Below are 23,405 nucleotides of genomic sequence, written 5' to 3'. Positions count from 1 at the left end.
GTGGTATGAATATTGATTTCTCTCACTTAAGGTAACCCCGGCATTCCCTCTCTCTCTATCCCTCCCCCACCCAAGGCGCAATAGTTTCTAATTTTTACCCCACAAACAGCTTATCATGGCCTGTTTCCTTTATCATCGTTACCTTTTTTGCATATATTTCATTCATTGTTCTTTTTCTCTCCACATCACCGTCTATATCTTTTGTTTCCCTTATCCCTAACCAGTCTGGAGAAGGGTCTCGACCCGAAACGTCATCCATTCCTTCTCTCCAGAGATGCTGCCTGTCCCGCTGAGTTACTCCAGCTTTTTGTGTCTATGGTACAAGACTTAATATTTTTCTCTTTCTGTGTCTGATTTTTTATCAAATGAATTGGTATTATTTATTTACTTGTGTTTCATTTACTGAATTGCATAAAATTTGAACTATATACTAAAGGAATGATAACTTGCAGGTAGAAACATTTCTTTCTGGCTGCAAATTTAAAAAATGTGGCATTCAATGTCTTTGAAAGCATGACCCCTTGCTAATGCAAAACTTGTGTGTATCCTTACTGCTTTGAACTGGAAAGTGAACTTGCCTGCCTTGTGTTTGGTTTAGCTGTCTGTGTTCATATATCATCTGCATTGTATAAGAACTGTATAGTCTAGCAAAGTAATATTGGAGCCCAGCACCTTGAAATGCCCAAATTTAGCCATGCTTAAGCGACTTTCAGTAGTTTTTCATAATCTCATAATGAAACTATGGCTAAATTGAAACTTTTCTCGTCCTCTACTTTGAAGATGCATTATATTAATTCCAGATTTCTATTAAGTATACCACTCTCCTAGTAAAATAAGTTTTTGATCATTACTTTATCCCATTAAACATTTTTAACTTTACATTAAACTACAACTCTATGTCTGTTGTGTTCTATCTATTTAAATTTGAAGTGAAGCAAAATGAATTGTAGTACTTCCTTCCAGCATCCATTAATTTTCATACATTTTGGATAATTTTGGAAATCCAGTCAGACAGCTCTTTGTGCATTTAAAAGATTGATTTTATTCAAAATTGCACACTTTGATGTGAGGGGTTTTGTAAACCCATTAAAATATGTGCGCAATAAATGAGGATGGTATGTCTCAAATTACGAAACAAGTAGACCACTGTTACTGATGATGGAACCACGGGGCTGCCTGGGTATTTAAATGTGGGGATTGGCTGCCATCTTGTTTTGATTAAATTGGATTTTACTGTACTCTTTTCCAATCTATAAAAACAGCCAAATAGGATTCAGAATCAAGAAAAAAGATAAATGCCATATTAGTCTCCTCTCTGTCCAATATTATGGTTCATAGTCATAGAGTCATAGATGAATACAACATGGAAACGGGGCCTTCGGCCCAACTTGCCCACCCCGACCAACAGGTCTCAGCTACCCTAGTCCCACCTGCTCACGTTTGGCCCATATCCCTCCAAACCTGCCCTATCCATGTACCTATCTAACTGTTTCTTAAACGTTGGGATAGTCCCTGCCTCAATTACCCTCTCTGGCAGCTTGTTCCATACATGCACAACCCTTTGTGTTAGAAAGTTACCTCTCAGATTCCTATTAAATCTTTTCCCATTCACCTTAAACCTATGTCCTCTGGTCTTCGATTCACTTACTCTAGGCAAGAGACTCTGTGCATCTACCTGATCTATTCCTCTCATGATTTGATACACTACCAGACTGACGTGGACTCGTTGGGTCCAAATCTCTCCTGCGGGTGTTCCTGCGCGTGTGGCAACCCTCGTTGGGTGCAAACCTCTCCTATGGGCCCGGCAATCCCATCCCCCCCAACTGACGATCCGTTGACCCGTTGCCGGGCGGGGAACGTCCCCCAGGGCCGTGGGTGGGCAAGGGGGATGAGGGGGGGGGGCAGGGAAGGGAAGAGGAAGCCTCTCGCCTTGTCCCCGTGCGGCCAGCACTGCGGCCAGAGTGAGCCGTGGACTTGAAACCTCTCCTGCAGTGGTGGGCGGCGAACGGCGGTGCCGGCCATCTTGTTGGACCCTGTGCCGTCGTTCTGTACCACGGGAGGAAGGTCAGGCGCGGGGCATGCCTGGACGGGCGCCAGTCCTCCTGTTGGTCCTCCTGGTGGGGGGGGGGGAGTGCATTTATTAAAGTTTATTAAGTAAATTGTTTTCAAAAAGTAACAAATGTTGATTTATTGAGACTGCGGGGAAATGGTGAGTAGGGTGAGCGTAAAATTGTTGCGCTATCGTGTAACGTTTTTGTTGTATTTCCGGATGACGGACACAAACAAACGGTGCAAACAAACAAACATGGGAACAAACGGGGGAACAAACAAACGGGGGAACAAACAAACGGGGGAACAAACAAACGGGGGAACAAACAAACGGGGGAACAAACAAACGGGGGAACAAACAAACGGGGGAACAAACAAACGGGGGAACAAACAAGATGAGAGATATAGTAATATTCACACAGAGAGTGGTGAGTCTGTGGAATTCTCTGCCACAGAAGGTAGTTGAGGCCAGTTCATTGGCTATATTTAAGAGGGAGTTAGATGTGGCCCTTGTGGCTAAAGGGATCAGGGGGTATGGAGAGAAGGCAGGTACAGGTTACTGAGCTGGATGATCAGCCATGATCATATTGAATGGCGGTGCAGGCTCGAAGGGCCGAATGGCCTACTCCTGCACCTATTTTCTATGTTTCTAATATATAGATAGATAAGATCAGCCCTCATCCTCCTGCGCTCCAAGGAGTCCGAACCTACTCAAACTCTCCCTATAGCTCAGACCCTCTAGTCCTGGCAAGATGGTCTCTTATCTAAGTTCAATATTATGATTGTATAATAATTAGTTGAGAGATTTTGTATCACTGAACAATGATGAGAGTATGTAGTTTGATTTATTTTCTTTGCTTACATAAAGTGTCAGGTTAGAATTTGTTTTCAGCATAGAAGGATGGCACATGGTGTCCCTTTTGTGTCTAATCTAGCACTGTGCACTCCATGTTCAAGTCATGCGGCATTTCAATCATTCAGATTGCAGCATCCACAATAGAAATGCAAGGCATTGTACAGCTGTAGCTGAACTTCCTTTCCTGGTTATAAAGAAATATGCTCCATTAGCCTTTTTAACTATTCTCTTGGTACCTATCTAATTAGATTTTGGTGGTCAGTATTCAAAGTCTCTTTCTACCCGTGGTATTCAAAGTTTATCGCCATTTAAATAGTACTCAGATTAGTTCTTCTTTATCCAAATGGAGTGACCTCTTACTTACCAAAGTTGGTTCATCTGCTGCAAATTTGCCAGCAAAATAATGAATCAGCATCTCTGTAATTGTGTTTCTACTTGCATCATTTGTTGCAGATAGAAGTCCTTGTGTATCAGAATCTTGGATATATAGCTATACATTGTGTAATCCAAGTTGCTGAAAGTGTAGATAAACAAGTCTCACTGCATGTATTTGGGGGACACCACATTTGAGTACATGTCCATTATCTCATCGTGTAACCAGTGTTCTAACTATACTATCTCCTGATTATACTTTCATTAATTTGATTTAAATTCTGTGAGTTTTAATTTCAGCTAATAGTCGGTTCTGTGCTGGAGGCTGACCAAATGTCTTCTGGAAGTGCAAATTAATGACTTCCATCGATTTTCCCTTTCTGCTTCTACAGTTACTCCCTCAAAAATGTATTTAGGCATATTAGCTCCGACCTACCCTTTACAAATCCATGTGGGTTCACTCTATTCAGATCAAATTTCCAGGTGCACATTTACTCCTTCCTAAATTATGTATTTCCAGTACATCATAACAGATGTTAGATCAACAGGTCTATCATTTCCTGGCTCAATTATCCTCCTCACTCCCCCCCCCCCCTCTCCTCTTTCCCAATCTTCCTTTCCCTTCCCCCACCCTGAGTAGTGGGATAAGATTTGCAGTTTTCTACCATCAAACTTGTTCTCTGAGAAAAAAGTTCTTCTCATCTGAAATTTTAGTGACTAACTCATAAAAGAACAAAAGTAAAACAAAGAATGGACTCACCCTTTCACCTCAATACTGGCCATCTCCCATCTACTTTTTCAGTCCAGAGAATGGATTTCAAATCAAACTGTCTATTCCTTCTGTAGATGTTGCTGAGTTCTTCTAGCAGTTTATTTTTTGCTCCAGATTCCAGCATCTGTAATCTTCTGTGTTTCGAGTTTATGGGTTTGACAGGAGAATTTAAAATAAATTATTTACCTTTTTGGATGTGGGTGACAGTGGCAAGGCCAGAATTTGTTGCCAATACCTAATTGATCTTAATAATAATAACATATTCCTTTATTCGTCCCACACCGGGGAAATTTACAGTGTTAAATTTACAGTCTTGAGACGACGCGAGCAACAGTGCTTCTGGTGATGTTGCACGCACAATACTCTTGAGTGGGAGGATCCAAGATTTATATTCAGTAATAAAGAGGTTATGATAAAAAGTCAGGATGGGTATGACTTGGTGGGGGATAGGTAAGGTTGCCAACTTCCTCACTCCCAAATAAGGGACAAAGGGTGACGTCACAGCCCCACGCCCCACGTGACCTCACCCAGTCAGCGGCCACGTGCTCGCGCTCCACAAATGGTGGCCGCCCGGGCCGGGAGGCGGGTTGCCAAGCAACCTCCGTTTGGCGGCGCCTGGGCCTACACTGTCCAGGGACTACAGCGGCCCCCGGGCTACAGGTCCGGGCCTACAGTGTCCGGGCCTACAGTGCCGTCCGAGCCTAATACGGGTCAATGGTGGTAAAGTACGGGACAAACCAATTTAGCCCAAAATACGAGATGTCCCGGCTAATATGGGATAGTTGGCAACCCTCGTGAAAGGGGTGTGGTAGAACCTGTAGATAGTACTGTTCCCATACATCGATTAATTAATTTCCACCTACCTCGACTCCATCCTATCCCCCCTGGTCAAAAACCTCCCCACCTATGTCCAAGACACCTCACATGCTCTCCGTCTCCTCAATAACTTCTGGTTTCCAGGCCCCCACTCCCTTACCTTTACCATGGATGTCCAGTCACTCTACACCTCCATTCCCCACAAGGATGGTCTTGAAGCCCTCCGTTTTTTCCTCAACTGTAGAACCAGCCAATCCCCATCTACCAACACTCTCCTCCGCCTAGCAGAGGTGGTTCTCACCCTCAACAACTTTTCCTTTGACTCCTCCCACTTCCTCCAAACCCGAGGCGTAGCTATGGGCACTCGCATGGGCCCGAGCTATGCCTGCCTTTTTGTTGGGTACGTCGAACAATCGCTGTTCCAGACGTACACTGGCCCCATCCCCGAACTCTACCTCCGCTACATCGACGACTGCATTGGTGCTACCTCTTGTACCCCTTGCAGAACTCACTGACTTCATACATTTCACCACTAATTTCCATCCTGCTCTTAAATATACTTGGACCATCTCTGACATCTCCCTCCCGTTTCTGGACCTCACCATCTCCATCACAGGAGACAGATTAGTGATCGACATCTACTACAAACCCACTGACACCCACAGCTATCTGGACTAAACTTCTTCCCACCCTGTCTCCTGCAAAAAGTCTATCCCCTACTCCCAATTCCTCCGTCTACGCTGCATCTGCGCCCGGGATGAGGTGTTTCACACTAGGGCATCAGAGATGTCCTCATTCTTTAGGAAACAGGGCTTCCCTTTTTCCATTATAGATGAGGCTCTCACTAGGGCCTCCTCTATATCCCGCAGCTCCGCTTTTTCTCTCCCTCCCCTCATTCGTAACAAAGACAGAATCCCCCTTGTCCTCACCTTCCACCCCATCAGCCAGCGTATCCAACAAATTATCCTCCAACACTTCCGTTACCTCCAACGGGATCCCACTACTGGCCACATCCTCCCATCTCTTCCTCTTTCTGCTTTCGGCAGAGACCGTTCCCTCCGTAACTCCCTGGTCCACTCGTCCTTTCCTATCCAAACCACCCCCTCCCCAGGCACTTTCCTCCCCCCTCGACTCCATCCAAGGACCCAAATAGTCTTTCCAGGTGAGGCAGAGGTTCACCTACACCTCCTCCAACCTCATCTATTGTATCCGCTGTTCTAGATGTCAACTTCTCTACATCGGCAAGACCAAACGCAGGCGCGGCGATCGTTTCGCTCCACACCTTCGCTCAGTCCACCTTAACCAATCTGATCTCCCGGTGGCTGAGCACTTCAACTTCCCCTCCCACTCCCAGTCTGACTTTTCTGTCATGGGCCTCCTCCAGGTCATAGTGAGGCCCACCGCAAATTGGAGGAAATTGGAGGAACAGCACCTCATATTTCGCTTGAGCAGTTTCCCCTCCCCCTTCCCAGTTCTCCCACTGTCTTCCTGTCTCCACCTATATCCTTTCTTTGTCCCGCCCCCCCTGACATCAGTCAGAAGAAGGGTCTCGACCCAAAACGTCACCCATTCCTTCTCTCCAGAGATGCTGCCTGACCCGCTGAGTTACTCCAGCATTTTGTGACTCCTTCGATTTGTACCAGCATCTGCAGTTATCTTCCTACTAAATCCTGAGGAAATCGTTTTGGAGCAAGGACCATCAATAATCAACTATCTCAATGATCTTCTTTTATACATGTTCTGACCAACAACTAGATAGCAGTCCTGAGCTATTATCTACATCATTGGAGACCCTCAGACTATCTTTGATGGACTTTACAGGACGTTATCTTGCATTAAACATTATTCATGTCATCCCCTTTATCACGTATCTGTACACTGTGGATGTCTCGATTGTAATCATGTATTGTCTTTCCGCTGACTGGTTGGTATGCAACAAAAGCCTTTCACTGTACCTCGGTACACGAGACAATAAACTAAACTCAGTGGTATGTTTTCTGTTGGTTGACCATTGACATCACTTTTACCAGGGCTCCTTCATATCACACCTAGTCAAAAGCTGCGTTGATGTTGAGGGTAGTCACTTTCAGCTCACAATTGAGGGTCTTGACCAGATACATCAACTCTGTTTCTCTTCTCACAGATGTGGCCTAACCTGCTGAGTATTTCCAGCATTTTCTGTTTTTAACATCAAAGAGAAATAATACTTTGGGAATGTGTGTAATTCATATGGACGAAGAATTTAAATGTTTCAGAGGAGGATGATGAAAACAGAGATGACGACAAGCACATTGAGGAAGACACTGAAGTAATTAAGAAAGAGAAGCTATCAGGTGTAAGCACCGATGGAGAATAACTCTGCGGGGATCATATTTTAGAGTGCTCTTCAGGGTGCCGGGTTCAGCATGAGTATAAAGTATCTACAGTGCCCTCCATAATGTTTGGGACAAAGACCCATCATTTATTTATTTGCCTCTGTACTCCACAATTTGAGATTTGTAATAGAAAAAAATCACATGGTTAAGGTGTACATTGTCAGATTTTAATAAAGGCCATTTTTATACATTTTGGTTTCACCACGTAGAAATTACAGCTGTGTTAATACATAGTCCCCCCATTTCAGGGCACCATAATGTTTCAAATCTATTTCAAATCTCAAATTGTGGAGTACAGAGGCACATAAATAAATGATGAGTCTTTGTCCCAAACATTATGGCCACTGTATGTAATAATCTTTGGTTGGATCAGTTATGTGTCCTAAAAATAATACTTCTGTGAAAAGAATGAATGTTTTACTTTCATGTTACACTCTATCATTTTATTCTGCTTTAGGCAAATATAGTCAGCAAGCAAGGGTCCTGATTATTGAGTGTCCAGCGAGAAACCTGTTTAAACCAATGCTGTGCCTTCCACAACAGTATTTGAATTTGCCATATAGTTTCAGACAATTTTACTCATAAATCTTGGTGGTGATTCAACCTCCAAGCTGACTAGGTATCAAGCCATAAAAGGAGATATCTTTTTTCTGAGAGGGCTTGTTGCACTTTCTAACCTAAATTTCTGTTCTCTGAATGTTAACTGAACAATTTTAACCTCACTGTTGTTAAATCTTTAGTCAAGTTCTAGCTTATCATGAGAGTGTTGCTGTGATGTAATTTCAATTACTGTTGAATTAGAAATACAAACTCTGTAGCAGTTAAAAATGTAAGTAAGGAATAAGTAAGGAAAGTTCGAACTGCAAGAGTACCTATCCACAATGGAATTGTCTGGTGCTTAATTAGATGTTAGGTATTTTTCAAGCACTTGTGTTTAAAGTAAGGTAGGACGGTAAGTATCGGTTCATTTCTTTCTCATTTCTCCAATGTATTTTGATATCCTAATGGAAATGTGATGAAAATATTACTTAATGATTAATTTTGTGCAAAACCAAACTAGATAATAAATGAGTTGGAGCATTGAGCCTGAAAGCTGGCATTCACAAATGTGAAGGGGGGTTGCATGAGATTGATTTTTGAATGGCCAGCTGCATTTTTTCTAATTTTTTGAACTGAGACCGAAATGGCCTCCTGGAACCTCCTGCATGTGTTTAGCTTTTTCACTGATTTTTATGAAGAACAGATTACCTCATGAGTTCTTCTCACCGGGCTCCAGTGAGCACAGCTCCCGGCATGCTGTTTGTGAGTGCACAGGCTTGCACTTGCCAGTCTCACCCCGCAGGAGCCAATTTTGTGGAACTGCAGCTGTTTGTTCAGATCCTCCCAAGATCCACTTAAAAACAGCAACCCCTCACGCAGCTTAAATGGCAGTTCTGGGGAATGAATTCTGACAACTTCTCAAAAGAAAATGCTGGAACAACAGAGCAGGTAAGGCAGCATCCGCGCAAAGAGAAGCCATTTCAAGAAACTCGAAGCAAAAAACTCAAATCAAGTTCCCAACAAACCCTGGAGGTCTCAAGGAATTTATCCCCAGGGTCTGATGGGAACTGTCCCAGGCTATAGAGAGAGGCAAGAGAGGAAATTGCTGGGGCCTTGACAGAGATCTTTTCCTTCCTTTTAGCCACAGGTGACATTTCAGAGGAATGGAGAACAGCCAATGTTGTTCTGCTATTTAAGGAAGGCAATAGGGACATACCAGGAAATTGTATGTCGGTGAATGTTACGTCAGTGGTAGGCAAATTATTGGAAAAGGTTCTTAGGGATTGGATGAGGTCGCATCAGGAAAAGGGAAAGTCGCATAGCTTTGTGTTGTGTAGGCCATGCATTGCAACCTTGATTGAATTTGAGGTGGCAAATATTATTGATGAAGCAGTGGAAGCTGTACACATAGACTTTAGTAAAACATTTGACAAATGTTTCTCATGGTAGGCTGCAGCAGAAGGTTAAGGCATATGCAAGAGAGAAAACGGGAAATTACAGACCAGTTAGCCTGACTTCGGTGGTGGGAAAGATGCTGGAGTCAATTATTAAAGAGGTAATAACAGTGCATTTGAATAGCAGTAAAAGGATAAGTCCAAGTCAGCATGGATTTATGAAAGGGAAATCATGCTTGACTAATCTTCTGGAATTTTTTGAGGATGCGACAAGTAAAATGAATGAAGGGGAGCCAGTGGATGTAGTGTATCTAGACTTCCAGAAAGCCTTTGATAAAGTCCCGCACAGGAGATTGGTGACTAAAATTAGAGCACATGGTATTGGGGGTAGGGTGTTGACATGGATAGAAAATTGGTTGGCAGACAGGAAGCAAAGAGTAGGAGTAAACGGGTCCTTTTCAGAATGGCAGGCAGTGGCGAGTGGAGTGCCGCAAGGCTCGGTGTTGGGGCCGCAACTGTTTACCATATATATTAATGATTTGGAAGAGGGAATTAGAAGCAACACTAGCAAGTTTGCAGATGACACAAAGCTGGGTGGCAGTGTAAACTGTGAAGAGGATGTTAGGAGGTTGCTGGGTGACCTGGACAGGTTGAGTGAGTGGGCAGATGCGTGGCAGATGCAGTATAATAATATAGATAAATGTGAGGTTATCACTTTGGCGGCAGAAACAAGGAGGCAGATTATTATCTCAATGGAGTTAGGTTAGGTAAGGGGGAGGTGCAGCGAGACCTGGGTGTCCTTGTACACCAGTCACTGAAAGTTGGCGTGCAGGTACAGCAGGCAGTGAAGAAAGCTAATGGAATGTTGGCCTTCACAACAAGATGATTTCGGTATAGGAGTAAAGAGGTTCTTCTGCAGTTGTATGGGGCCCTGGTAAGACCACATCTGGAGTATTGTGTACAGTTTTGATCTCCGAATTTGAGGAAGGACATCCTTGTAATTGAGGCAGTGCAGCGTAGGTTCACGAGATTGATCCCTGGGATGGCGGGACTGACATGTGAGGAAAGATTGAAAAGACTAGGCTTGTATTCACTGGAGTTTAGAAGGATGAGAGGGGATCTTATAGAAACATATCAAATTATAAAAGGACTGGACAAGTTAGATGCAGAAAAAATGTTCCCAATGTTGGGCGAGTCCAGAACCGGGGGCCACAGTCTTAGAATAAAGGGGAGGCCATTTAAAACTGAGGTGAGAAAATACTTTTTCACGCAGAGTTGTGAATTTGTGGAATTCTCTGCCACAGAAAGCAGTGAAAGCCAAATCACTGGATGGATTTAAGAGAGAGTTAGATACTCTAGGGGCTAGTGGAATCAAGGGATAAGGGGAGAAGGCAGGCACGGGGTATTGATTGGGGACAATCAGCCATGATCACAATGAATGGCGGTGCTGGCTCGAAGGGCCAAATGGCCTCCTCCTGCACTTATTTTCTATGTCTATGTTTCTATGTGATACATGGAGACTTGGTAGATTGGATGCAAAAAAAGAATTTTACTGTACCAGGATACATTTAATAATGAAGAATCATTGAAAATTGGCTTGTCCATTGAGGACAGAGTGTAATGCAGAAGGGGAGTTATTGTATTATTCTGACTGGCGGTCTATGACCAGTGGTGTTCTACAATGATCGCTGCAAAGGATCCCTATTTACTGATTTGGATGAAAATGTAGGAGGGCAGATGAGTAAATTGCAGAGAACATTAAAAAATGAAGTTTGTTGATAGTGAGCAGGTTTAGCAAAGGATTCAGCACGTTTATAGAACTGTTAGAAGTAAGGGCAGAGAAATCTGGAGAAATGTGTGGTGTTGCACTTTGGGGGATCAAATGTAGGGAGAAACAAGAGTTAATGGCAGGATGCTGAACCACATCGATATACAAGGGGATCATAGGGTGTAAGTCCACAGGTCTCTGAAAGTGGCAACACAAGTAGATAGGGTGGTAAAGAAGGCATCTGGCATACTTGCCTTCATCTGTTGTGGCATTGAGTACGAGAGGCAGTCAGTCATGATGCAGCGTTATAGAACTTTAAGAGGGCCATATTTGGAGTATTATTTGCAATTCTGTTTGCCCTATTACAAGAAGAGTGTGGAGGCTTTGGAGAGGGTGCAGAAGAGGTTTCCTAGAATGCTGGATTAGATGGTATTAGTAATATTGATAGGTTGGACAAACTTGGATTGTTTTCTCTGGAGCATTGGAGCTTGAGGAGTGACTTGACATATGTATATAAAGCTATGAGAGGGATAGATAAAGCCTTTTCCCAGGGTGGAAATGTTAAGTATCAACAAGAATAGCTTTAAGTGAGAAGGGGGAATTTTGAAGAAGATTTACAAAGAAAGACTTTTATACAATGAGTGGCTGCAACACATTGCCAAGGGAAATGGGGTGGCAGCAAGTATGGTAGCAACTTTTGAGGCATTTAGACACATACATGACCAAGCAGGAAATGGAAGGATATAGATCACGTGCAGGCAGGTGCACAGTTTATATTAGCATTGTGGTTGGCGCAGACATTATATGCCAAAGGACCTGTTTGATGCTCTGAGGGGGCGGCACGGTAGCGCAGCGGTAGAGTTGTTGCTTTACAGCGAATGCAGCGCTGGAGACTCAGGTTCAATCCTGACTACGGGTGCTGCACTGTAAGGAGTTTATACGTTCTCCCCGTGACCTGCGTGGGTTTTCTCCGAGATCTTCGGTTTCCTCCCACACTCCAAAGACGTACAGGTATGTAGGTTAATTGGCTGGGTAAATGTAAAAATTGTCCCTAGTGGGTGTAGGATAGTGTTAATGTACGGGGATCACTGGGCGGCACGGACTTGGAGGGCCGAAAAGGCCTGTTTCCGGCTGTATATATATATATGATGATGATGATTAACATTTCATGCACATAGTTTGAATTGTTATTGTACAGTCTCTTAGATTCAGCTATCTCAGTTCTGAACAAAGGCAAATGTTAAGCTGTGTGGTGTTCTTGCATGTAGTTTCCCCAAGGTATCACAAAATGATGGAGTAACTCAGCGGGTCAGGCAGCATCTCAGGAGAGAAGGAATGGGTGACGTTTCAGGTCGAGACCCTTCTTCAGACTGAAGTCAGGCGAGGGGGCGGGACAAAGAAAGGATGTAGTTGGAGACAGGAAGACAGTGGGAGAACTGGGAAGGGGGAGGGGAAGGAGAGGGACAGAGGAGCTATCTGAAGTTAGAGAAATCAATGTTCATACCACTGGGGTGTAAGCTGCCCAAGCGAAATATGAGATGCTGTTCCTCCTATTTGCGGTGGGCCTCACTATGACAATGGAGGAGGCCCATGACAGAAAGGTCAGACTGGGAATGGGAGGGGGAGTTGAAGTGCTCAGCCACCGGGAGATCAGGTTGGTTAAGGCGGACTGAGCGAATGTGTTTAGTGAAATGATCGCCGAGCCTGCGTTTGGTCTCGCCGATGTAGAGAAGTTGACATATGGAACAGCTCCAAGTTAGCTTGCTTATGGACTGCTGATTGCATTGCACTATGCAAATTTCATTACTCATCCCTTTATATTCTTTGGGAGTTTTTCAGCCTTCAGATTGTAAAGTAATAGTGCTGGTTTGCGCAGAAATGGGATGCGAAATCTGTGGCACAAACAAAGTAACACAAGAATCATAATGGAATTTGAGTGTAGTTTTGAGTGGTTGCGCAAAAGCAATGTCTTTGGCTCTGATCTCCTTCGAGAATGATAGTAAATTCTCCAATCTTCTGTTCCACACCCAACCTAAAAATGGCATAGTCTGAAGAATGTCTGATATCCTGACTGGACTATTTGTCAATTTTTACCTCCTGTGATAGGTTCTGCAGGGTTTTTTAGTTTAGAGATACAGCGCCCTTCGGCACACCGAGTCCGCGCCAACCAGAAATCCCCGCACATTAACACTAATCTACACACACAAGGGACAATTTACAATAATACCACGCTAATTAACCTACAAACCTGTACGTCTTTGAAATGTGGGAGGAAACCCATGCAGGTCACAAACGCCGTACAGACTAGCATCCGTAGTCAGGATTGAACTCGGGTATCTGACGCTGTAAGGCAGCAACTCTAACGCTGCACCACCGTGTCACCCGATTGCCACACATTGTATGATAAGTAAATAAGAAATTAGCTGGTTAGACTTCAACAACGACCTTGTGAAAATTTGTTTCATTAAAGGTTCTTTAAGAATGTATACAGACCTTTTGGCTGCATTATTAGCTGCTGGCCGGTGTAAAAAAATAATTCATCATATCTTTTCTTCCCTTAAGGCATTTAGGTATAATATTTGCATTGTCATTACCTCTGAGGAAGATAATCGTACACTTTTAAACAAAAGATAGAATGTTGGAAGAACTCAGTGGGTCAAACAGCATTGACTCAGTGAGTTATTCCAGTGAGTTATTCCAGTGTCCTGGTTTTTATTCCAGAATGCAACATTTGACGTCTCTTTAGTCTTTATCCTTACATTACATCAGTAATCAACATTGAAAGTCAACTAATTAAACGTACTTTTCAATCAGAAATTGCCCATCTAGGATTAAATAAGTATGCCAATCTTTAGCAATTTGTCAAGATCAAAGTCAAAGCCATTGTAGAGGTAATATAACCAAAGCATCCTTCTTTAGGAGTAACTCAGCAGATCAGGTGACTTCTCTGGAGAAAAACAATAGGTGATGTTTCAGGTTGGAAACCATCTTTAGAATACTTATTATTTATGGGTTTTTTCTATCAAAGTGAATAACTATATTTTTCCACATTGTATCCCATCTGCCATATTTTTTCTCGCTCACTTACCTGGTCTATATCCCTTTGAAGCCTTTTTATATCTTCATCATGACTTTTTTTGTTGTTTTCTATCTAACCAACATTACCCATCAATACACACATCTATTTACAATTGATTGTAAATCCATGTCTATCTCAGCTAATTAGAGCAGTGCTACCAATGTGCACAATATAAGAATTCATCAACTTTGCAATGTCTTGATATATCCCTGAAATGTAACTGACTATTTCCCCCCCATCAAACTTGTAACTTGGTACCATATCAAAGTCTGTGCATTGAAATAAACCCTTAATTTCTATGCTGCATTATTGTATGAAATTCCTTTGCCTTTTTGCGGGGCGGTCGGATTGATGAGCATGCCATTGGTCGAAAAGCCAATTCCCACAAATGGAATAACCTTGTGCACTTTTAAAGCAGCATCCTATGCCTGTGTTTCTTCAACATGTGCCTTAATGTCTTAGATATTATTTGCAGTGACAATCATTTTATCTGTACATGCTGTGAGAAACACTCTTGCTCTATAGTACACTCTTGGGCTCTTTGTATGTCCTGCTGTGAGGAACACTCTTGGTCTATAGTATACTCTTGGGCTCTTTGTATGTCCTGCTTGTCCTTGATTATCATCTTGCCCCATTTCCTGCATATCCATTAAGGCCACTGTGCTTGAAACACTCTGCACTCTTCTGTACTTACTCTGGTTGTTATTGTCTGTCTCTTTCCTTCTATATCACCAATTGTATTTGCCTCTTTTGTTGATTTTGTCAAAGTGGTGCTGACAGGGTTACTGCCTCTCTATCATATTGTAGACATTTTCTCTTGTGTGTTGCCAGAGTTCTGATGTCCTGGCAATACTGCTTTGCATCAACTTTGGAATTTTGAGATCCAAATCTCTTTATTTTTTCTTCTGGCCCAGCTGTGCTACAGTTGTTTATTTTCTTCCTGTCCATGACTATCCTTGTGGATAACATTGATGTATTAGGAAATGGTGCACATATAATTATTGTAGACCTGGTGAGTACTGCATCAAATGAATTCAAGGAGGTGTGGATTTTAGGAATACAGGGTCTCATTGAAGACCAACAACCAGGTCATGTAACATGGTCTCATTACATCTCATACACATTAATTTCTATACCAATACAGCAAAGCTTATGTATTGAAATTTGAGTGTTGCATGTTTTTGAACATCTTTGCGGTTTTCAGGCCAGATAGGCAGATTCCACTGTGCGTAATCTGTCTACTTGCACAAAGAGATGAAAGGATTTTGAAACACCACTAAAGATTGCTTCAGATAAGAGTTTTTTTGGAGTGGTAATGGTATGACACAGAAAGCATGGTATGACACATTTGGTAATGGTATGACATATTTGGAAGCATGTCTGCATTTTCCACATGCCATCCCCTTAATGGTGGCCCTCTGACTTGGATTACCCATTTGTAGATACCGTATGTGATGAACTGCCCATAATCACTCAAAGAACCCATTCATGACCAATACATTAAGCTCACATTAATTGGTTAGTGATGCCAGAAACTGAAAATAGTTTATGCCACCTGATGCTGTCTTTGTGCCCATCCAAGGCACAGATCCTCCATTTCCCTGCCCATTACCAATTCCACCCTGTGCTTTCACAATCCATCCTTTTTCCCTCCAGACTCTAGAGATCCTAGTGTGCATCTCCAGGGTTAGTTGTATTTGCTTCTCTAGTTAATCCATTTGTATTTATTAGCATTCCCATTGACTGAAGATTTCTCTAAATTGGCAGCTTACCATTTTGAAATTCTAAATTGCAATCTCAGTATAAAGTTGTTTGTTTTGTTTGTAAGTAGCAGTAGGTCTTCAATAAAGGCACTTCTGTTGCAGTGCAATCTCAATAGTTTTAGGTGTGATCGTTTTACAGATTCTTTATCAAATGAATGTGCAATTTAGAACTTAATGAATTGAAGGAAGGGAACGAGAAAAGGATTCTTGCCATTTTCTAGTTGTTTAATGTTAATTAACATTTTAATATCGCACTTTGTTTTACGTCAGTTAACTACATTCACTGTTCATGATAACGTTCAGACTTTCCAATTATTTAAGTCTTGGTCCAGACGTCAGGCATTTGTTCCGTGCAGGAACTTGTCAACAGTCTGCAGCTCGCATTACTGATTTGGTTTGATCAGTCTTTCGTGGTGCAGAACCACTGTTACACTTCCTGCACTTCAATTAATTGTGATGCCTTGATGTAAAAACATGCCTGTTAGACAGATTAATAGCTGTAGAATCTGAGGAATTGACCCATTTCGTTCATTATCCAAGCTTCTTCTGTAGATTTTTATCTTGCGGATGTAAACATTTTCTGTACAAGATGTAAACATGTTCTGCAGTAAGATGCTGCAGATGTTCTACCAATCGGTGGTAGCCAGTGCCATCTTCTTCGCTGCCGTGTGCTGGGGCAGCAGGGCGAAGGCCGCGGGCGCCAATAGAATGAACAAACTCATCAGGAAGGCTGGCTCTGTCCTGGGAGGGGAGTTGGATTCATTGGAGGTGGTCTTGGAGGGGAAGATGCTCCTCAAACTGCGGAGCATCCTGGACAATACAGCTCACCCGCTCCATGACACTCTGGTCATCCTGATCAGTAGCTTCAGCAACAGACTGGTTCCACCAAGATGCAGGACAGAATGCCACAGGCGATCCTTGTTCCCTGTGGCTATCAACCTGTACAACTCCTCCCCCTTCTGTCGTGGGGTAGATTGATTCTGAGACTGACTCCTCCGCCCCCAATCTTTGCACCCCCCCAATCCTTTCCACTCATCACTTTAATTTCATGTTACATGTATTTTGTGTTTTTATGACTGTTGGCAGATAAATTTCCCTCCTGGGATAAATAAAGTTATATCGTACAGTACCGTTTCGTACCACTTAGATTAACTGCTCTCACTGTTATATTTATATTTTCTCAGTTAAAACGCTTCCAAATTTATATTTTTGCTTGTCTCTAATCTAATGCCATACCCATCGACCCCTCACTATCATTTAAATCTTTTCTGCTTTTTATTCTATCACAGATTTAAACTTTTTTTTTCCATTACTCCCACCCCACCCCATCCCCACCCAACTACCTCTAACATTCTCTGTGACATAATAGTTGCCTTACCCGTACCTTTTTCTGGTCCTGATGGAAGGTCACAGTGGTGCAGCGGTAGAGTTGCTGCCTTACAGCGAATGCAGCGCCGGACACCCGGGTTCACTACCGACTACGGATGCTGTCTGTACGGCGTTTGTACCTTCTCTCCTCAGCCATGATCACATTGAATGGCGGTGCTGGCTCGAAGGGCCGAATGGCCTCCTCCTGCACCTATTGTCTATTGTGACCTGCGTGGGTTTTCTGAGATCTTTGGTTTCCTCCCACACTCCAAAGCCGTACAGGCTTGTAGGTTAATTGGCTTGGTAAATGTAAAAATTGTCCCTAGTGGGTGTAGGATAGTGTTAATGTGCAGGGATCGTTGGTCGACGCAGACCCGGTGGGCTGAAGGGCCTGTTTCCTCACTGTATCTCTTAACTAATGCTAAACTAAACCGTAGGAAATCCTAATTTCGGAATAGGTAATAGTTGGAGTTATTTCTCTCTCTGTAGGTGTTGCCTGTGCTGAGTATTGACAGTATTTTGAGTCTGAAACAGGTAATCTGCTCAGATGCATGAGTCCATAACAGTAGTTCAGTAATCATGTATTGGCTTTCCACTGACTGGATAGCACACCACAAAAGGTTTTCACAGTACCTCAGTACACGTGATAATAAACTGAACTAAACTAAACTAGTTGGATATAATGTAATTGATGAATTAGGCAACGCATTTTGAATCACGTGGGTCGAATTGGTCATAATGCGATTTGGATCGGAAACTAGAGAAGCACTTAAAACTTGTTTTGGCATTTGACAAGCAGAGAAAAAACACTGTCTGAGGGAAAACAGCTAAGGAGGAAAATAAATGTTTCTAAGTAATCTTTTCACAGTAATCAGATATTATTTTCTTATATGTTTCACATCTGGTGGTCACTGAAATTGACAAGCAATTGTTTCCATTGATACTTGTGTGCGCAGTGCTACTCTATTGAAGAATGTAACCTCCAGCCTTTAGTATTTTTAGCTTGCAGTAACAAAGATAAACTTGTAGCTATTGAAGTTACATTTGTGTTTGAAAATTCTGCCGGATAAGTAACTCTTGTTCTTGTGAGTTTCTCTATTCCCAACCCCCTTTCCCCATTGGCATAACTGTTTTTATAACGTGATGTTCAATAAAGGGAGGTTTCTTAGGAATGCAACTATTGTGTTACAACAGAACTGCCTGTACTTGTTTGTGTAAAGTGACAAACACGAGGCAATAAAAACCCATCTTGGAATGAACACCTTCTCTTAAATAGGTCTATCTATGACTCCTGTCTCACACCAATGTTTCTAATTCTTTATTCCATAATGAAGTGGCACAACAAACCATTCAGGAAGCCTGAGATTCTCCACTCATGGCTATGAGGATCTGCAACTGAACGGTTTAATAAACAAAAGCTCATTAATGTAGCCATCTATTCAAGCAAATTAGTTTTATCTGCTTCCATTGACTCTGTTATCTGTTGTAACCGTGTTATCTGTTGTAACCGTTGCTAACTTCATATTGTTCAGAACTGGGCACCCTTCCTGCTTGAGTAAAAGTTGATGTTGCCACATGGAAGATTATAGCCATTATAGAATTTTTTAATGTTTTATTCAAACAATAGATTTAAATGTGTAAATATCCATTTCAGCGTGGAAAATTTTAATTAACCCAGGATGGAGGAAAGTTTTGCTTTCAGTGAAAGTGAATGGTCTTTAAAAAATATATATAACACATTATTATTGCAGTGCAATAAAATCTTCCTGATGACAAAGGTGCCTCTGTCTAAAATTTATTGCTCAGCTTTATTAAATGTCCTCTAATTGTACAGTGCAAATGGCTGTGTACCTTTTTACTGAAGATCTCTTTCTGCCTGATGACATTATTACATTTTGTGAAATGAAGAATCTGGCTTCTATTTGTTCTCATTTGAGTTGAACTATTTATTAAAAATGTGTCTGGTTATATTTTAGGAAATGCCCTGTTCCAAGCTTGTACCATTACCATTTGAAAACTATTCGCATATTTGCATTGTTTTTTCAATGTTATGCTTTTTTTTTTAAGGATTGTGCTTTTATTGGTTCTTTTGCTGAATTAATGAACAAAATGCCATGGAATGCCAAAAATTTCACATATTGAAGGATTACGCAAACGCAATAAAACAAATAATTTAGATATAAGATAACTGAAGTGTATCATCTCGAAGCTGGTGCAAAACAACTGTATGCATTGATTATTTCACATTTGTTTTTCATTTATTTCAGGTGGAATTATTTATTTCTGAGTTATCTTCACTTTCTTTTTTTTCCTGCTAATCACAGACTTTGCAATGCATGTTGGCATCCCTTCAGTCTGAGCTTGACATGCAAAGGTTCTTGATGAAAATTGAATCATCTCAGAGAGTTAGTACCATGTCTTTTTGTTTCTCACAGTGAGTTGTGCTTATTCCTCTTGATTGATAAACAACGGTTTTGTGCAAGCACCACATTTGGATGGGGATGGTCCTCATGGATCTGTTGCTAGTATAAATGGCTGCTATCTGGGCAACTTGTTGAAATAAATTGGAACTTTTCATTTTAAAAATTGGATTTACACCAATGGAATGGCATACTTCAGCGGGCATTAGTTTGAACATTTTTGTTCGTACCTGTGAATGCAATTAGTTCCAATTATAATGACATTCCAAATGAGCTATGGACACTTTGATCCATGTACATTTCCTGCTGATTGCTCATTCGGGTGCCAGCAACAGAGATGCGCGTTCCCCACCTAAACATGACACTTGAACAATATCTTGCTAAAGAGTACCTCTATCGTGAAATGAATTATAAATAGTTCAAATTTATAATTCAAGGCTTATGAAGTATATCCTGCTGTTTGTTTTAGCCCTTATTCATTTACTAACTGGGATGGTGTGATTCCATGAAAAAATGTGACTTTTATTTTTGCAACTAGCTCATTCTGTAACAATTACTCAAACAGTTGAGATGCATGCATGAGTTTTGAGGATATCTGTTTCTCTGAGCAACAGTTAGTTTTTCAGTGGTTTTAATATTTCTCTGCTTTGTTCATGGGAATTTGGCTCCCCTTTCTTACATTTAAAAACAACTGTTCATTTAAAATGTCAATTGATCATCATTCAGCCACCTTCAGCTCTTCAGTACATGGGAAACTCACATTTGGAATCTACAATTGTGCTTTTGAGCCATTGCATTTCACAGTAATTTCCATTAGACATCCAGGGCTTGAATAATTGTAGAGCAATCATCATTAATTAACATTTTCTCAAGTATTAGAAAAAAAGCTTTATAATTGGCTTTACAAGTACCAGTTTTTGAGTGCAATGGTGTGTGTCACCCCAATTTGAAACACTTGGCTGATTTTAGAATTTCCCAGGGTGTTCACTTGATATTGCTATCTAAACACTGATGACATCACAGTTGTTTGTGCCATTTCTCCACAGTTTTGGACAAAGTTATTGCAAGATGTAGATAAATTCAGTTTCTGATTAGGGACCACAGTATTGGTTTATGCAGCAATACCAATAAACTGAACAATACTACTCAATTGATTATCTTAAATGTCATTAGACAATTAAGTGAGGATAAAAATACACCAGGATTCTGTATAGTAATCCAATAACATCTAAATTCTAACATGTAGAATCATTCTAACATGTAGAATCTAAATCTAAAAAAATCTAAAAAAACATATTGTGTGTCATAGTTGCCCATTCACATATGTTTATTTATTAATTGGTGGAAGATTTAAAATATGAAACATATACAGTTCTTTGATGTAACATATTTGCATTCCACATCCAGAAGTAGATAGAACAGACCGCTTGAACTCAAATCCTTCATGTATGCTCCACAAACCAAATGGAGTGAGAGGAATTTAGGAAAAAATACTTAGCTTGTTCTTCGTGTCATAGAGTCATACAGAGTGGAAACAGGCTCTTCGGCCCACCTTGTTTACACCGGCCAACATGTCCCATTTATACTAGTCCCACCTAGTCCTATGCTAGTACCTCTAAACCTACTCTATCCTGCCTAAATATTTCTTTAACGTTGCGATGGTACCTGCAATTCTCGTATTCCTTCATTCCTATGTTTACCCCTTTAGCTGGACAAGATTCCTATGGTAATCTTTATGATGTTGACTGAGTCATCTGAGGTAGTTGAGAAGTTGCTTCTGCACGAAGAGTGATGAGAAAACAAGAAATAGTTAAGGCTTGCTGTACTACTTGCATGCCTTCTCTCCTTTGGTCTTACAAAATGCCTGGATGTTATGCAGCTCTCTGTACCCTGAGTGGAAGGATGGCCCAGATATTTTTGGGAAAAGAAGGAGAACATAACCCTGGGGATATATTATGCTTCATTTTCTCCTGATTTTTGCTTGGGTTTGGGATTCTTTATGGCTAATCCAATTAGTCCAGAAAAGTGAGTCAAGTCAAGTCAAGTCAATTTTATTTGTATAGCACATTTAAAAACAACCCACGTTGACCAAAGTGCTGTACATTTGATTAGGTTCCAATAGAAAAAAAATGAAAACATACAGTAGCACGCAAACAGTTCACAGCGCCTCCTCAATGAGCCTCAAACGCTAGGGAGTAGAAATATGTTTTGAGCCTGGACTTAAAGGAGTCGATGGAGGGGGCAGTTCTGATCGGGAGAGGGATGCTGTTCCACAGTCTAGGAGCTGCAACCGCAAAAGCGCGGTCACCCCTGAGTTTAAGCCTAGACCGCGGGATAGTGAATAGCCCCAAGTCGGCCGATCTGAGGGACCTGGAGTTAGAGAGGGGGGTTAGAAGATTTTTGATGTAGGGGGGGGAGTGTCCATTTAGGGCTTTATACGTGAATAGGAGGAGCTTGAAGTTGATTCTGTACCGTACAGGGAGCCAGTGGAGAGAGGCCAGAATCGGGGTGATGTGGTCCCTTTTACGGGTACCCGTCAGGAGTCTCGCTGCGGCGTTTTGGACCAGTTGCAGGCGGGACAGGGAAGATTGGCTGATCCCAGTGTATAGAGTGACTCAACATCAATCACTTCTTGGCTGATGATTAATGATTTAAATTGTTTCCAAATATGTACCAAAGTCCATCATCCGCTGGATTTTCAATGTAAAAAGGGGTATGTTGTTTTGAGATTTATCATGAAGATTTCAGTTTATGGCCTGTATCCTGCTGCATCCTTGGCCAATATTAATAGCTGTGGTACAAGGAGAGAGGTTAACCGCCATCTGAATGAGTTTTGCTGCAAGAAAATTAACACGATCTGCTGTACCTTCTTACAATGCATGACGTAAAGGGATTGTGTTTGACTTGTTTCTAAATTGTGTTATGGTTGCAGAAATGTCTTGAGTGGAGCAACATGTTGTCAGAATTTTAAAAGAAAATTCCTCTTTTCCTTCTTGCAGAGCAGAAGCCCAAAGCATTTAAGAAGCTCCCAGCCTGGTCTCGGGGAGCAGGCTGAGCACCTCTCAGTTGCATCGGCAGATTCATTTGAAGCAATGGCAGAGCCAGATGCATTACATCTTTTTAACAGAGGGACCCGCTTGCGTGCAAGCCTCCCCGTAGTTCGATCAACTAATCAGACGAAGGACCTATCATTGGGTAAGGTAGCCTTGGCACTTTCACTGTACTGCACTCTCATTTTCATTTACATTTTTACCTGTAATGAGTTATCCTGGAAATCTTGCTGTGGCCTTTGTCACTAACAAGGTTTATACCAACAAAATTGAGGGCAGCACCGTGGCACAGCGGTAGATCTGCTGCCTCACAACGCCAGAGACCTGGGTTCGATCTTGACTGCGGGTGTTGTCTGTGCAGAGTTTGTATGTTCTGCCTGTGACCGCATGGGTTTTCTCCGGGTGCTCTGGTTTTCTCCCACGTTCCAAAGAAGTGCAGATTTGTAGGTTAATTGGCTTCTGTAAATTGCCCCTCGTGGGTCGGATGCGAAAGTGGGATAACATAGAACTAGTGTACGAGGATTGATGTTCGGCGTGGGCCAAAGGGCCTGTTTCCACACTGCATCTCTGTACTCAATCCCGAAACTAAAATGCTGTATAAGTCAAAGAAAATGTTCTGTTATTTCCTCTTAATTTGGATTCCAGGCCTTGTGTGGATCATATGCAGCAGTGTCAGGAAAACAGGGTTTTCTTCACCACAAAATGTGAAATACTGTAATACCTTTGAATTTGCTTTATAACAGAATGATTGTAATTAGAAATGCAAAGGACTATTTTTTATTG

General features: G+C 41.8%; 1 protein-coding gene across 3 annotated transcripts in view; it reads left to right on the top strand.

The window, feature by feature from the left end:
- The window catches only part of LOC144603091 (sickle tail protein homolog), a 514,507-nt gene that overhangs the window by 329,119 nt on the left and 161,983 nt on the right, over nucleotides 1-23,405 (top strand). For all 3 annotated transcript variants that reach the window (XM_078416234.1, XM_078416240.1, XM_078416248.1), the window contains one exon: nucleotides 22,572-22,767. In XM_078416234.1, the coding sequence (XP_078272360.1) occupies nucleotides 22,572-22,767 (196 nt within the window). The remainder of the gene's footprint in view (nucleotides 1-22,571; nucleotides 22,768-23,405) is intronic.

The sequence above is a fragment of the Rhinoraja longicauda genome, chromosome 2 (assembly GCF_053455715.1).
Source record: "Rhinoraja longicauda isolate Sanriku21f chromosome 2, sRhiLon1.1, whole genome shotgun sequence".
Lineage (NCBI taxonomy): Eukaryota > Metazoa > Chordata > Chondrichthyes > Rajiformes > Arhynchobatidae > Rhinoraja > Rhinoraja longicauda.
The sequence above is the reverse complement of the archived record's forward strand: the minus strand, read 5'-3'. Positions and strand labels throughout refer to the sequence as shown.